Raw genomic sequence first — 17,099 nt, 5'->3', positions numbered from 1 at the left:
CAGATCCCATAACTTCCTGTAAAAAAAATATATATATATAGTGGAAACTCATTGTGTACACTTTCATTGAACTGCTGCTGTAACTTACAGTAGATAGACTTATAACCAGTTATCAGGATTTTAGTCGCACCCTCTTGCAAATCTACAGCACTCTGTATGACCAACATACCGACGCTTTATCTAGAATTTGTACTAAATTACACAGATTTAGAAAAATCAAAAAATCTTGGTGTAATAAGTCATTTATCTTTTAGAGTAAAAAGAAGCAGGGCTCTAGTGGAGTAGAAGTGTGCACGCTGTAGTAAAGTACACATCACATGTGCTCGGCTTTATTCCACCAGTGAATACATGAATGAAATCGATGGACAAGCAGAAGCCACAGAGCAGGTGACCATAACAGTCTACAGACGGCAGTTATGCCATCCATTACATCCACTGTGTGCTTGGAGGAAGGCTGAGCTGCTCTATATGAACACAATAAGACTGTGTATGTAGTAATGACCTGTGTGAGTGAGAGCACACACACAAACACACACACACTACATAAAGCATGATGAATGACTGTGTGTCAGAGCCGAGGTGACCTGGATGATCAGAGAGAGAGAGCCAGATGTGAGGAGGAGAGGGAGGAAAGAGGAAGGACTGCCGACACACACATCGTGTTGCAGACCGTTACCATAGATGTGTCTCCTCCAGACCCCCAGTCCCCAAAGCCTCATTCATGCACCTGGGACCCACTCCCTCGACACGTGTTTTGTGTATTTAACGATGCACAATCAGGAGGAGGTGGACATTTGAAGTCGAAGCCCAGAAATATGCATCACCACGTCTGAAGCCAGTAAATTGATGCTAAAGGCACATTTCATGCAAATCTTTCTCTCCCCTTTGATCGTTGCTGCTCTCCCTCCCTCCCTCCCTCCCTCCGATCCCTGCACTGTGCTGTTACCATAGAGATGGGTTGCCAGGTCTCAGACGCCGAGGATGAATGGGTTAATTAGGAGGCGGAGCATTTGCGAACCTCCAGATGGTAGCAAGGCCCTCTTTCACCGCAGGTCTCCAGGGACTTCCTCTCAAAGAGAAAGCCTCTCCTGTTTAATATTCAGTCCCTCTCCGTCCATCCAGGAGCTGCATTTATGACCCTGTAGTCAACAATGTGGGATTATGGGATGTGTGTGTGTGTGTGTGTGTGTGTGTGTGTGTGTGTGTGTGTGTGTGTGTGTGTGTGTGTGTGTGTGTGTGTGTGTGTCTGCAGGAGAAACATGCAATGACATCCAAACCCCAAAAAGATGGGAAATGTCTTTTCCTCATGTTGCCTCATACATTCCACTGTCCTCCGTAAACAGTGTACACATGTTGTTTTTGTGCATGCAGGACTCCATCTTGCCATGTTTCTATAGAGCTGAAGAACTGCGACAGCAGCCCCACCAAGTGTCTGCCTTCATACAGGACATGTTTATTGTTTCGCCACACAGCACGAGAGAAGAGTTTGTACCAGATTCATATCTCAGGTCTCTCACAAACGGTACAAATACGAAACGTGTAGTTGTAGAAAAATAGCAGCTAAACACAAATAAAGAGATAACTCTGCTTGACCTGTATTATTATGATATTTTACTTCATGAACACGATTCTTTATACGAAGATTTGCCACATGATCTAGTTAAGTGCAAAGTCATTACATCACACGCATGTAGGTAAATATTCTCCATACTCACTTTCAATATTCTGAATGTACATCTTCTCTCCAACACGTCTCCTGCTTGTGAACATGTTTCGTTTCAGCTGAAGGCAAAATGTAGTTTTTAAAAATGTCTAACAAGTAATTTATTCTTTTATGTTAAATATTCAGTACATATCTTTATATTTGACCCTCCACTATTCAACTACTTCATCATTGTAATATCTTAAATGTATGTCGAGGGGAAGTGAAATATACATATAAATAATCTGTAATTCATTCATTGTTAAATGTGCAAAGGTTTGCAATGTTTGGTGAGAACTAATAAGCGAATGGTGCAACAGTGCCACCCAGTGGCAGCTGTCCTGTATCTGCTGCTGCAAGATAGTTTATCTTTTCCTATTCTGTGACTGTGGTTGTGGGTGCTGCTGCTGCTGCTGTTGCACCCCTAGGTGTTGAACACAAGGTAGGTGAAGTTCTCCTGCTTGGGTTTGGCGCTGAAATTGTAGTGTCCGATGCGGTTCCTCTGGAAGTAGAAAAGGCAGACGAAGCCGATGATGAAGAAGAGCGTCAGGCCGATTCCCAGACAGGAGATGCCAACTAAGTGAAGGGTGCTGTATTCCTCGTCAAAGGACTCTGCAAGAATGTGTTTGGGAGAATTAAAAACCAGCAAACGTCCAGTAAAAGGGAAACAAAAAAATGACTACTTTAAACTGAAGGGCTGTGACTCGCTCTTGAAACAAGCTCTTTTGTTCAGCACACTTCCATGAGGCTGAAATGTTCAATTCAACTCACGAGTCCATCATGAAAATAAACTCACTTCAAATAAAGATAATTTATCGGCTTCGGGGCTTTTAAAATTTTCCATCACGCTACTTAAACTCTCCTCTCCATCACACTGATGATGGAGGGTTCTACAGCGAGACCATTCAGAGACACTCAGGTTTATAATGGATCCTGAACACCTTGATTGCTGCTCTACTTTTCAAACTGGTCTAAGTGTCCGTGTTACTTCACTCACATTTAAACACATCCATTTCTAACGGAGCCACATATCTCAGAAGAGTGAAAGGCAGGTGTTGATATTCTGCGTGAAGAACTCACCTTCGTCTGACTTCAGCAGAGGCCCGGAGGAACCGAAGCCAGTCCCGATTGCGTTTGAAAACCGAGCTGTTCTTTGCAGACAGTCCTGCAAGGAAACACGACAAAGGAGAAGAATCTCTTCTTCAACATTCAAACAACTAAATGATTTAAGATCCATCCACTTCTACAGAAGCTTCATGGTTGTATCAGATTTTCTTCATAGGATGGACTCACAGGCACACAGGTATCCGATCCCCCCTGCACACAGATCATGACCTGGCAGTGCAGGTAGATCACATCCAGGTTGACGAAGGAGAATATCTTCACAGAGACACGTGATGTGCTGGAGTTCCCGTTCATCAGCACTTTGGTGTATTGGTTCAGGGAACAGCTGTTGACACAGAGGGAGCTGCAGCGTTTCTTTCTGCACCTCTTATGCAGCGTGTATAAACAGACAGAACAATCTGAAGCAATATTCAACTGTCGGTTTGAGGTTGTAATAAAACCACATCAGGAGGCGTGTGACACTCTGTTGGAATCAGCCAATGACATTGAGTTAATTATTGGACTGATTTACTAATTGACTGTGGGTTGGTTGTCAGTATTTGTTTTGCTTGAGGTGTTGGATTAAATGAGTTCAATTTGACTTTTGGGGAATCAGAAATGTGTCTCCCTGTAATTATGTTTCATCTGCAGCACAAGCTGGTTCAGTATGTATTTGTATATCTGTAAATACAATGGTGCATTAGGATGATATGGTGTTTTTCCTTTAACACTTGAACATTTTATGAAAATACACTAATGTTTTTTCTTGCCGACAGTCTGATGACAACATTGATACCACTCTCACATATGTTTTTATTATCTCTGCCAGGGGATCATGCAGTCATGTTTGTGTGCGTGCACCTCTGTATCTGTCCACAGCTAATCTCACATTCTGTTGCAGCAAACTGCGTAATATTTAGGTGTACAGTTATGGCTGCATGCTCTTGGACCTCTCATGGTTGCAGTGGGAATTTCTGAAAACACCTTTATTTATTTGCCTGTTTTAAACAGCCATTGACTGCCGACTTCTCAATCACTACTCTTAACCGCTGGTGATAACAGCTGAGTGCATCACTGACCTCAAATCTGCTACTCTGAGACACAATGGGTGGGAAACAGTTTGCTCTCTTTAAGTGTGTGTTTGGCTAACAGCTAACAGAAATACCAGCACACACACTGCTGAGTACATCGCCGCCACTGAGCATGGGCAGACAGCTTGGTGATTTTCAAGATTGTTTCAAATGTTTTATGTGTGTTTCACCACACCTTACAGCCCTCTGGTGTCCAGACGGGGGGTTAGCCAACTGTGCCTACCCCCCAAACAGCTGCTTCCAGGAACAAAATATTCAGTAACAAAAGTTTTAGCCGATGGCAACTAAAAATATATTTGAAAAGTCCTTTATCCCAAGTGCCATCAACATTCTTAACTCAAGAAATTATTATATATATTAAGTAATACATCAAACAATTGTTGTATGAATTGTTGTATGAATTGTCTTTCATCTGTCTGTTTTTAACTAACTGTCTTACTGACTCTCTTTGTTGTGTGGTGCAGTTTGTCACTTCCTATGTCCTGTGAGCTGAAGACAAATTTCCACCCCGGTGGACAATAAAGACCTATTCCATTCTATTCTAATCTGCCTACCAGCACTTCCAAATCTCTGTGGGGTTTTACCGGGGTTATACTGCAACACCAGGGTTACAACAAGACTCCAGTAAATCACTGTTTGTATGGATTAAACAAAGTAGAGGTGCTGGTAGGCAGACTGTGATACCTTTAGACTGAGCCAGGGTAGCTGCTTCCTCCTGCTTCCAGTCACTATGCTATGCTAAGCTAAATCGCTGCTGGTTTTAGCTTCATATTTTCACAGATAGACATGAGAGTGGTATGAATTTTTTTTATTTAACTCTGACTAAAATAATTTAGCATTATAAATTAATTTTAGAATGCTTTTTGTTGAAAAAGCTAAATTTATATTGAGTCTTGATGCTCAATGCAAAAGGTATGTGATGACTAACCACATCACATACCTTTTATATTGATTTAGATTACAACACATGAAGTAACAAACAGTTTCTCAACCTTTTTCCTTTGCCTGTTAGTATATTTCTAGGTCACAAAGTCCTCATTACTCCAGCAATTACAGTGTTGTCATGGAAACCTCCTGTTAGTATTTTATTTTGAAAAGCATGAAGGGAGCTTCTCATTGATTATTTTGAAAAACAAACGCATAAGAAAATAATGAACTCATGATCTTGAGTTAAAAAAGTGATTGGATCAAACATTAATATAAAAAAGTCAGTAATGCCAGTTGCCTGTAGGCTCATGCCCTTAGGGTTAGGACCCTCTTACATAGTGGTGATAGTAATGGTAGCAGTAATAGAATTAGTGATTAAAGTGAGAGAAAATGTACATGCATTAGCTCAAACACTAAAAGTGAAAGTAGAGCTGTAGATGGAAGCAGACCTGTTCTCCAGGAAGGTGTGGCCAAAGGTGTCTCCGGGGTTTTTGCTTGGAGTGGCCCAGCATTTGCTGATGACTACTTTAATCTGCTCTGAGGAGGTGTTGAGGCTGACCTCCACCACCACCGCCTCCTCAGAGGACAAGCTGTAGTTGTGGGGTAGAGGCATTGTACCGTTCATCAGCTGCACCGTCACCTGGAACGACCCCGAGCCTGTGATGAGATCTTTGATCATGTCATACCTGGAGATGAGTGAGAAAGAAAAACATGTATACAGTCATATATTCAACAAAACAACAAACAAAAAGCTCACTACAGAGCCAGGTTAGCTGTGTTACCCTGTTCCCAGTACTAATGCTAAGCTAAACTAAGCTAACCGTTTGCTGGCTCCAGTTATTTACGGTACAGACATACAGACTTCAATCTTCTCTTCTAACTCTGGGTAAGAAAGTAAATAAGCGTCTCTGAGGCTCTTTTGAAAAATGCTCAAGTGGGTGAAGTGTACCCCATAGAGCCGAAGTCAGCGGAGATGAGCATGCTCTTCATGTAGGTGCACATGATGGGAGCCTCCAGTCGTATTCTGGGTACCTCTACTGTTCCACTGGCTGACGCGTACACGTCCATGGTGTTGAACAGGGTTACATACGCCGTGTAGTAGGTTTCATTCTAAAATAAGTTATTAAAGTTATATTCAGAGTTAATGCTCTTTACAGACAAAATACTGGCAGGCATAGTGTCTATGAAACATGCAAAAGAATAGATGAATGCAAAATCTTTTTCAAAACTCACATGCACAAGACTCGTTCCACACTCATTCCAGGCCACGGTCAGCTGGGCATGAGTGGCATTGCCTCCATTGACGGCACATTCTGGCAAGCCCATGTATAGAGTCTGCTCCCTGATCTTGTTGCTCAGGAGAAAATCCTTGGCAACCGTCACAGTGATGGCAGCAACCCTGCACTGGACTGAGACGGCCCCTACCATAGAGGCATTGGTGGCTGTTGTCAGGGCAGCAGTGGTCATAGGAGCTGTAATGGTGGTAGTGGGGCTGCTAACAGGGATTGTAGTGGTAGAGGCCATGGATAGCATTGCAGTAGTGGAGGTTGTTGGGGCAGTAATGATTGTTGTTGAGGCAGCAGTAGTGGTAGATATGGGGGCAGTAGTGGTGGTTTGGGCAGGATTGGTGGTTGTAAGGGCAGAAAGTATCCTTGTAGGGTCAGTAGTGGTGATTACAGGGGCAGTTATGGTGGTTATAGGGTCAGGAGTGGTAGTTGTAGGGTCAGTAGTGGTGGTTGTAGGGTCAGAAGTGATGGTTGTATGGTCAGTAGTGGTGGTTGTAGGGTCAGTAGTGGTGGTTGTAGGGTCAGTAGTGGTGGTCGTAGGGTCAGTAGGGGTGATTGTAGGGTCAGGAGTGGTAGTTGTAGGGTCAGTAGTGGTGGTTGTAGGGTCAGAAGTGGTGGTTGTATGGTCAGTAGTGGTGGTTGTAGGGTCAGTAGTGGTAGTTGTAGGGTCAGTAGTGTTGGTTATAGCAGCAGTAATGGTGGTTGTAGGGTCAGTAGTCGTGATTATAGCAGCAGTAATGGTGGTTGTAGGGTCAGTAGTGGTGGTTGTAGGGTCAGAACTGGTGGTTGTATGGTCAGTAGTGGTGGTTGTAGGGTCAGTAGTGGTAGTTGTAGGGTCAGTAGTGGTGGTTATAGCAGTAGTAATGGTGGTTGTAGGGTCAGTAGTCTGGATTATAGCAGCAGTTATGGTGGTTGTAGGGTCAGTAGTGGTGGTTGTAGGGTCAGTAGTGGTGGTTATAGTAGCAGTAATGGTGGTTGTATGGTCAGTAGTGGTGATTGTAGGGTCAGTAGTCGTGATTATAGCAGCAGTAATGGTGGTTGTAGGGTCAGTAGTAGTAGTTGTAGGGTCAGTAGTGGTAGTTGTAGGGTCAGTAGTGGTGGTTATAGCAGCAGTAATGGTGGTTGTAGGGTCAGTAGTGGTGGTTGTATGGTCAGTAGTGGTGATTGTAGGGTCAGTAGTCGTGATTATAGCAGCAGTAATGGTGGTTGTAGGGTCAGTAGTGGTAGTTGTAGGGTCAGTAGTGGTGGTTGTAGGGTCAGTAGTGGTGGTTATAGCAGCAGTAATGGTGGTTGTAGGGTCAGTAGTGGTGGTTGTATGGTCAGTAGTGGTGATTGTAGGGTCAGTAGTCGTGATTATAGCAGCAGTAATGGTGGTTGTAGGGTCAGTAGTGGTAGTTGTAGGGTCAGTAGTGGTAGTTGTTGGGGCAGTAATTATTGTTGTTGTTGTTGTTGTTGTTGTTGTTGTATGGGTAGTTATGGGGGCAGTGGTGATTATATGGACAGTAGTGGTGGGTGTTGGAGCAGCAGTGGTTGTTGTGTTTTCTGCACATGACAAAACAGTGTGGTTATTTAGTGCATCTAATCTATGTAATGAATCTTTCCCACCACCACACTGAGACTGTACCTTGACAGGCTCGCCCAGGCCTTTCTGGGTTGTTGTCTATAAATCCGTCCAGGCAAACACATGTGTAGGAGGCCCAGGTGTTTGTACATATAGCCCACTGGGAACAGTCATTGTCCCCTAAAGTACATTCATTAAAATCTGCAAAAGGAAAACGCATTAGGCTCAGTAATCAGGCTTTGTGTTGTTCTTAGTATTGTATTGTTGGTTTCTGGGCTAAATATAGTTCCTACGTGATAACCAGACAGGCATTATTAGATTGTCTGACACTAACCGTTTCACTCTCTTGATTGCTTTTTGATACAAAATAGGTTGTGTCTTAGGTCCTGGTGTGGGTCAAGATCCAAATATTCCCACAATGCTCCTCTAAAGCAACATCATACTCACATTGCCTTGTGAATATCATTGTTTTTCAAACTCCTGCCCCATCTTTGAAACAGCTTTCTGATAAGAATTTGAATTCTACAAACCCAAACTTGGATAAACCTGATGGCCCAGAATGTATTATTAATTTTCACTCATCAAAACTCTTGATGGGTAAAATCCAACTTAGACTTTGCTGAAAGTTACTTTTAACATATTAAGACCTTTTAAAGCACTTCCTAGCACCAACCTTGGTTTTATAAAACACACTGTTATATAAAAATATAAATGGACATACCATTTGTTCTTGTGTTGTTTTTATCCACAGTGTATTTGGTGCTGTTCATCAGAGAGTGCAGCAGAGCTGTGGACACATTACTGATGTCTTGGCTTCGACTGGGGTCCACGATGATGGTGAAGTTGACCACCACACTCCCCTCTGAAAGGCTTCTGATCTCGATTCTCAGCTGGCCTGAATCCACCATGGCCTTCATTTCTGGGGACAGAGACTGGTAGATCTGTTGGCGACAAAGGAAACAGCCCCACCGCCACAGTAATGAAACAACTTTAACGCAAATTTGGTAATTCATTAAACGGACATATTTACACTGTGGAATTCAATCAAAAGATCACATTCTTCAGTCAGTGGTGAACAGACACACCTACCTCCTCTGTAATACTCTCAGTGAGGTTTTCATAGGCCAGACTGCTGGTGTTGTACAAATCTGCAGTGAACTCGATGTTGGTGAGACGCGCTGTGGCGTCAAGAGTCTGAGCATCTGGAAGAAAATACTTTATTGGCACGCACACATATTCTACAATTAAATATTACATGTACATTAATATTTCGGGCATTTGGCAGAAGCTTTTATTCAAAGCGACTTACAATAAGTATATTTGTTGGAAGAAAGTGCAACAGTATATCGCTATATCAGCTCCCTAACAGTCCTGGGCCTAACTAAACCAGAGAGTCAAAGGTGCTAGAACTCATAGACTGTATATACGAGGTGGAAGGAGTCATCATGATTTCAACCATTGGTTTTGGACTACAGTTCTGAAGCTTCAAGTTTGGCATTTCGGCTGTTGCCATCTTGGACAGCTAAGTGTTAAAGTCATCTTAGTAGCTAATAGCACTGGTAGCATGTTAATGACCTGTCAATCACATGGTAGCCCCGCCCTAAAGCATTATGATCTATTTGGCTCTAAATGGACCATCATTTACAAAATAAACATCATGCTGTATTGAAGAAGACTTGAAACTAGAGATTGAGACCATAGACTCATGTTTACAAACTTTACTGAGATAATAAATCAAGTGAGAAGTAGGCTCATTTTCTCATAGACTTCCATGCAATCAGAATCCTTTTTGCAACCAGAGGAGTCGCCCCCTGGTGGACAGTAGAGAAAATGCAAGTTTAAGGCAAATCAGTGTTGGCGGTTGGAGGTTGCCGCCTGCTTGAACTATCAACTTCATCTTTGTTCACACTTACCAGTCTTAACTGATATATGAAGGGCAAATCCTTGGCTTCCGCAGGAAACAGGTGTGACGGTAACATTGTAAAGAGCTCCAGGCTGCAGTTCCCTCACCTCCATCATGGACTGATTGGTCATCCAAGACTGAATGACCTCTGACCTTTTCCTTAGAACAACCTGGTAGGTCTGGTTTGTCTGTACCTGGCCGGACCAGTACACACAGAAGGAGGTTCCTGTGACGTTAGCCGACCATGCGCTGGTGATGCTGGGAGGAGCTGGAAGGTGGTGGTAGTGGAGAGGGGACATTCTGTGTTAACAATCATTAAGTTCCTTTGAGACAAGAATAACATGCTACCTCTCATGTCAGCAAGAAAGCAAGTGAGCGTTCTCTCTAAAAGGATTCCTTTAAAAAGATTTATCAGCTAGAGAATGAATTGGAGCAAAAGACTTTCCACTTTCAGGTGACAATTTTCTATTTGGATACAGAAGAGGATTTTAAGCAACCTTGGGATAAAATCAAATGTTGCTTACAGCACGCGGTTGTCGGCTCTACAGTTGAGCTCACGCTGCTATAAGGTGCAGAACCTGTCCACTGCGAGGAATTATAAGCGACAGTGCTCGAGTTACTCGGAGCTGTAGTCATGCTGGTCTCCGAGGAGGTGAAGACTCCCGTGATGCTGTTGCCCAGAGGGTCCTGTGTGCTGTTGGAAGCCGGGGTGAGGGGTGTCTTCGTCGGTGTAAGGTAGGTAAGAGGGTGCTCCGTGGTGGTCGCCACGTTGACGTCAGCTGGGGAGAGAGAATACAAGATGTTGAAATCAACGTTTCTGATGCAAAAATATGAACCTGCCACAAAGCAGTGTTGCTGGTCTGATGATATAAAAACAAGTCAAGTTTCAGTATCGTTATGTCTAAAAGTGGTGTTTGTGGTGTAAACAGAATGTTGTCACTTTTAGCCTGACCTCAACTTCCTGGTTCAAGCAGCTTAGAGGAAGTGCTTCGGCACATGTTGAGGCATCTACTTCATTTTGAGCTTTCTTTCTTGATCCCCTTTAGCTTCTGTTTGTCTTAGACAGTAGCTATTTTTCCTGGGGTCTATATATATTTCCATAATATTAAAGCTGGTGGTTTGTTTGAGCCAAAGACAAGACTTGCATAGTCTTCCCTTCCACCGGAATCCTAGGTTTGTGTTTCTTGTGGTGTTTTCTTCTACACAGCTGTGTTTACCTGCCACCTTCTTGTTAGACTCGAGTGCATTTCCCTGTCATGTGACCCTGACAGGAACATGAAGGTCGACCCATGTACACACAAGTTACACGCAGAATGTTCCAGCTTACTCTTTGTTTCACCAGATCGGCTCCAGTCAGTCCAAAAAATACCAGGTACACTTATCATGAATTATCACACTGTTAACAAATATCCTTGACTGTTAGACACTGAATAAATATTATTAATTATGATCCATTTCAATAAATTAGTGAAGAATATGGGGAAATGATCACACCGTTCACCAACAGTGTAAGAAGGAGAAGGAGGGGTGCTCATCTCTCAGTTATGACTGTACGCTCACAGTGTTTCTTGAAAAGCAGAAGTGATCTGGCATCTGGACTTTTCTTGAATATATTTAGATGATTCCCCTAAAGACATTCAAATTGATCAATCAAATATAATGCAGTAAAATGCAATACTTTGTAGTAAAGATGAATATATACAACATGTATTAGTTTAGTTTACATTATTGAGTTTCATGGTTCATGATTCACTGGAAATACTAGTTTGAATGTTTTATATAATAATATAATATAATGCACCAATTTATGTGTGTACTTTTTGTATATTGAAGTATAATACATCATAATTTGCTAGATGATATGAATTTAAATATATTAAGTAAGTACATTAATATTGTTTCTTGTTTTGTTAATTAATTCAATTGTTAATATTTGTTATTTATATTTAGAATTTTACTCCACAGAGAATGTTGGAAACATTATATAATGAAACCAAAAATGATGAGGAGGTATTCACAGCTTTACTTGCATTATAAAGGATGTTTACCATCATTTTAGGCTTTGAGAGTATAATCACTGTATTAGTAAGTGGTATCAAAGAGATGGTAGATGTGTGATATAAGGTGTGAAGTGAAGGCTTCGGGGTGTTATGATTTCCTACTTTTGAATTCACAGCTGCCACATGCACACACACACACACACACACACACACACACACACACACACACACACACACACACACGGTCGAACCTGTGCAGTGGGCTCCAGGGTTACTGGGGTCAACATCAATGAATCCCTGGTGGCATGCACAGTGGTAGGAGCCCACGGTGTTGTTGCAGTCAGCCTGAAGGGAGCACTGACGGAGAGACGGCTGTGCACACTCGTCTACATCTGCAGGAAGAAACACATGAAGACGTTACACTGGAACTATACTATTACGAGTGCATGCTGCTTGAAATATAGTTCAATTGTGAAATTATACACACAAATGTTGTTGTAGAAAACCTACAGTAACGATTTCATGTAAATATATATAATATATAAGGTGCAAGTTGCCTTATTGTCTGATTTAAAAGTAACTCAAAGGTGCCTTATAGAAATGAAAGGACATTATCATGCTGACATAAAGTGATGAATTGAATTTGTGCTTTAAGAAGGAAAATATTAGAAGAACATTTCAAAAGCATGTTTGATTGAATGGTGAGCTCTGTGCCTTTTGTGAAAATATAACAAGTATGACTTATTCATAATTAATATGAGTGTGACGTGTGTGTGTGTGTGTGTGTGCGTGTGTGTGTGTGTGTGTGTGTGTGCGTGCGCGTGTGTGGCTTGACTGTTATTTTCCGCTATTGCAGGAAACATCCCACAGATGACTGTCAGTCAAACAGAAGTGGTGGGAGAAGGAAACTGTGCGCTTGAGTCATTCTTTCCTGAACACTGTGTTCTCTGCAAAATGAATCATTCTCAGAACTGTACAAGAATGTCATTCCTCTGAAGAAAGGGGGCTCGACTGCTCACAGAACAACTGTCTCCTCACCCTCCACGCTTACAGACGACACCTCCTGTATGTGTTTGAGGAGAAGATGCAGCTTTGACGTGACATTGTGCAGTGAAAGGGTGGAGTTGCAGTCGATCAGCAGAGAGGTGGCAGTTCTGTAGGGATGAACTGGCTGTGAGCTGAGGTAGTACACGGAAACATCAGACTGCAGAGCTCCAGTCACCTATTAGTGTTAGAGACATAAACACAAAAGGTAATCTGTGTGAAATTCATTTTTAAAACACATACATCTTAAACAGACAAGTGGATGCCTTGGTTTGCCTTCTGTGTTCGGATGAAGAGAAAAACCAGAGAAAGTGCCGGTAGCTGGCTGGTGTTGGCAGCAGAGTCTTATTATATAAGCAGCAGAAGTCTAGAAGCAGTATTAGTATCAGCAGCAGTATTACCATTGCTTGCAGCAATCTTGTGTGATTAAGATGTCCTCTATCACTGGACATCAGTTGCTGGTAATCTGTCTTCACTGTCACTGTTGCGTTAAAACGGTATCCTCCATTCTTGGAATAATTGGCTGAGCCTGAAAGTCAAGTCAAAAAGGTCAATTCACCCGAATCACAAATATATATCTTCTCACTTAAACCTAGTGGGGTCTTTAGGAGCTGTGTGGCCAAATGATATAATATAATATAATATCATAGCATATCATAACACATCATATAATATCATAATAAAACAACAAAATTATAGTTATAGTCCCTTTATTGTCCCTAAAGCATTTATGTATAGTCTCTAAATGCAGTAACAATTAGATTTTATTTGCCCTGTTTTTTTTTTCTTGTTTTTTTTTTTTTATAAAAGTAACAGTGATGTTATCATTATAATACACCACAGATCGTCCACTCAACAGGTTTGAATAGGACGGTTGTCTAGATGAAATGGTATGCAGTGAGAAATTAAATCTTGAATTCATGAGCACCAGTTACAGTCTAACTTAGTATGAGTGTTTAACTGTAACGTGTACAGTTACACAACTATGTGTGTGTAATGCTCCCATACAATTAAACTGCACTCTCAATTAGGTTTCGCAGGAAACATTTTTTCTCCTGGACTTGGCTAAAAATGACTATGAAATTGAAACAAAACAAACATTCAACAAAGTACTTGGTTCACGCGGGACACAAGTCGTGTTTTTGACCAAGCAGCAACCTCACGTGCTGAGAAATGAAGCCAACTTGGAAGGGATAAAACAAAACCTGCAGTTCCTCTGATGACCAATTGAGGCGGCATCCAAAACCAAGTCAGTCTCTATCAGGGCAACCTGAAAAGTGAAGTCAACACTGAAGGGCCTTAAAACTCACATTCTCTCTACTGGCCATCAGGGGGCGACTCCTCTGGTGACAAAAAGAAGTCTGATTGTATAGAAGTCTATGAGGAAAATGACTCTACTCCCTTGTGATTGCCATGTTGCTACCACGGTGTTGCTACCATGGCGTTGCTACCATGCCGCTGTTACCATGGCTACCACGCTGCCAATTCAATTCGCTGCTTGACAATGCTTGACACCAGAATTCAGATGGATCCAGATCCAGTTGGGTTGCTGCTCAGGGTGCAGCTCTGCTGCTTGTGTTCATCAGATCCATCCGTCACTCCTCCGCAGTCCAAATATGGTCACTTCCTTCACTGGTTGCAAGAATGATGGCGATGGCCAAAATCAAGGCTTGAAAACCGTAGTCCATAGACCAATGGGGTACGTCACAATGACTACCACCACGTCTTATTTACAGTCTATGGTCTCAATAGCAAGCAAGCAGAAATAAACAAGTTTACAGCAGAAATAAACATGGTTACAGCCTGGTGCATTATTGGGTGTGTGGCTGCTTATGTACGCTGCCTTGATAGGCGGGTTCCGTCTCAGGTATCACTGTCTGCTCTGCTGCATCCCCCAGGGCAGGCCCACCTCAGCCCCACCGAAGATCCACCTCTTTGCCCATCTTTGGATTGACCGGAGTTAGGCTGTGTCATCACTGCCACTCTGAGCTTCACAACAGCTCTTTAGAAACATATGTGTGACTTCACAGAGACTTCACACTCCTTCCTACACCGACTCATTACAAACTTTGTGATAAGTCAAAAGCTAACGCAATTCCTGCCAGATTTGTTCCCTCAAAACGTAATCCACAATGCAGTTTCGTTGTATGGGAAAGTCCTTTTTAGGAGACAGGGCTGCAGGCTTTACATTGGCTCAATGTAATGTTTCAGTGCTTTGATCATGAAAAACATGATCCCCCTCGCATCTGTTTAATTGTCTGAAACTATCTGCAGGGTTTTTCAGGCTTCGGCTATAAATTAATAATAAATGCATTCTTGCATTACATTCTTTTAAAAACACATAAAAAAAAAAACAATCGGCTCAACTAACTTGCAGGATCACTGCAGAGAAAACGACCCGATCCGTGGCAGCATTTTTGCCAGCCTGGGCAGTCCACATCCCACTCACAGTCCTCAGATCTGGGATGCGATCCATCTGCAGTTGGACAGGATCCTGGCCTGGCAGGGAACTCAACAGTCCTGTTTACAGCTTCATTGAAAGGAAATAACATGTTACAGGCCATAAATTAGCAGCAAGATATTTGTAGCACTCAAGATTTCTGTGCTTCCATCTGGTGTCTTGCACACAGCAGCACACTGAAAGGTCGTGCTGATTACTTGCCTGTGTTCGCCGTGCCATGCAATAGCATCACATTTTATAAACACTTGTGTGAAGACACTCGAGATCAAACAGGACAATTTGTGCTCTTCTATATCATCTTTGAACGCATGCGATGAGTATGATGTGCAGCCAGACTCACGCAGGGCGCAGTAACGGCCAACTTGTACATAGCCGGAGCAGCATCTGGTGACCCGCTCCATCACTGTCTTGTACTCGGTCTGGTGGGTCATCCTGTAAAGTGTGACTGTACATGTCCTTGAGAGGAGCCAGCCGCCACAAGGCGTTGTCACGGTATAGGGGACCGTATGCATCACCAGGAAACTCACATTCCTCGTCTCATTGTGAACACAGAGATGGTAGCCAGACGCAGACAGGCTACGTCCTAGAATTAAACACATCTTGTCAATCCTACTGTTGACTGAGCTTCTGCGGCTGCATCATAACATCAGATTTAGACATTTACATGCTGCTTGATTTTGACTCATAATGTAGATAATACATGAAAATAAAATAGAGGCCTTACCTTCATGCACAGTGTTTTGTCCCTTACAGAGTGCCAGCAGGGCCGTCGCCACCCAGACGGAGAGCATCCAACTCATTTTCACGGATCAAAATCTCCACCACATATTTAACGACGACATTGTTTGTGCATGTTGCTCTTTGAGATGATGCTAACACACTGTTCAGGGCGTACTCAAAGACTAAATCCTCTGTGGCTCCGTCTTTCTCCTCCCCCCCCCCCCTCCCCCCATAGCACCATCAGTCCCTGATGAACCACATTGAACGACAGCTAGCAGGTATTAGATTTATGAGAACATTTGGAGTTACATCTGTCAGTGTGGTTAAATGACATTCATCTTTGCAAGAATATTACAATGTTTTGACTATTTGATGTTGTATTGGCATGAAGTATGGCAGCATGACAACAAGCGAGTCCGTTTATTCTAAAGATAAAAGCCTTTGGTTCGTGTCATTTTCACAAAGGGAGCTCAGGTCTTGCCTTTATGTTTTGTAGGATAAATAAGTTGTCATTTTACTCATTCTTCGGTGGTGTCAGTAAACATGTTAATGATGCCACGGAGAGAGAGGTGGAATGGGAGGAGTCAAAGTCCCTAATGACTTGGTTTCCACACAGGTAACCATGGCAGTGTTTGCTATTCTGCTGGCATGAACAGTCTGTGTCAGCCGTTAATGTCAGGTGAGCAGGAGTGAGAACGTCCCTGCCATTTCCCCACTTCGGTCTCATTATATGAAGGAACAGCGGGATGCTTTGGCCGTCAGAGAAATGTTCTTTAGAAAAAGACGACATTCTGTCACTCTTGGACTCCATGAATTGTGAGGATACGTTCACGTTTAAATGTAGTGAATCATGTAATAGTGCTTCTTTAATAGTAATGAGGTGTGAAAATGTGCCTCATTAAACTTCTGTCAGTCATTAAGGGATAATTCTACATGCAGATGCATTGCAGCGTGATGATGGAGGGAGGGAGGCGCGGGATGACAGGCTGAGTCGAATAAGGTCACTACACACAAAATAAAAATGATCAGCTCAACAGAACATGGTTTTAGGCAGAATGCATGCTTTTCACCACCAGCGCCACACCTGATTGGGTCATGGTGAGCTGACGAGGCTTTCTGGGAACAAGCCTGGAGGCTGAATTAGCAGCAACATGTCCCTACTGGATGCCAGTAATGACACAAACCTACTGCTCCGCGAAAGTCCAGTCAATCACCCGCCTAATTGGTTTCATTGGGGTTAACGGTATATTATATTTGTACATCACAGTTATAACAATCGATCTCTTCTCTATGTAAAATA

At 42.6% G+C, this 17,099-nt stretch overlaps 2 protein-coding genes across 2 annotated transcripts in view; one reads left to right on the top strand and one right to left on the bottom strand.

Moving 5' to 3' along the window:
- Nucleotides 1-17,099, top strand: part of ripk4 (receptor-interacting serine-threonine kinase 4) — a 92,615-nt gene that overhangs the window by 23,527 nt on the left and 51,989 nt on the right. The gene's annotated exons all lie outside the window — the stretch shown is intronic.
- Nucleotides 1,635-15,879, bottom strand: umodl1 (uromodulin-like 1; the record flags this gene model as incomplete). The annotated part of the gene is made up of 17 exons (XM_084028339.1): nucleotides 1,635-2,314; nucleotides 2,783-2,867; nucleotides 2,996-3,152; nucleotides 5,274-5,510; nucleotides 5,774-5,934; nucleotides 6,058-7,652; nucleotides 7,735-7,872; nucleotides 8,393-8,612; nucleotides 8,761-8,873; nucleotides 9,585-9,842; nucleotides 10,099-10,353; nucleotides 11,826-11,966; nucleotides 12,613-12,796; nucleotides 13,020-13,147; nucleotides 14,990-15,148; nucleotides 15,420-15,662; nucleotides 15,804-15,879. 17 exons carry the CDS (start codon nucleotides 15,877-15,879, stop codon nucleotides 2,127-2,129), a joined length of 4,338 nt encoding a protein of 1,445 aa, XP_083884465.1. The 3' UTR covers nucleotides 1,635-2,126.

The sequence above is a fragment of the Eutrigla gurnardus genome (assembly GCF_963514095.1).
Source record: "Eutrigla gurnardus genome assembly, chromosome: 15".
NCBI lineage: Eukaryota > Metazoa > Chordata > Actinopteri > Perciformes > Triglidae > Eutrigla > Eutrigla gurnardus.
Note: the sequence above shows the minus strand (reverse complement) of the source record. Positions and strands in the feature narration are given on the sequence as shown.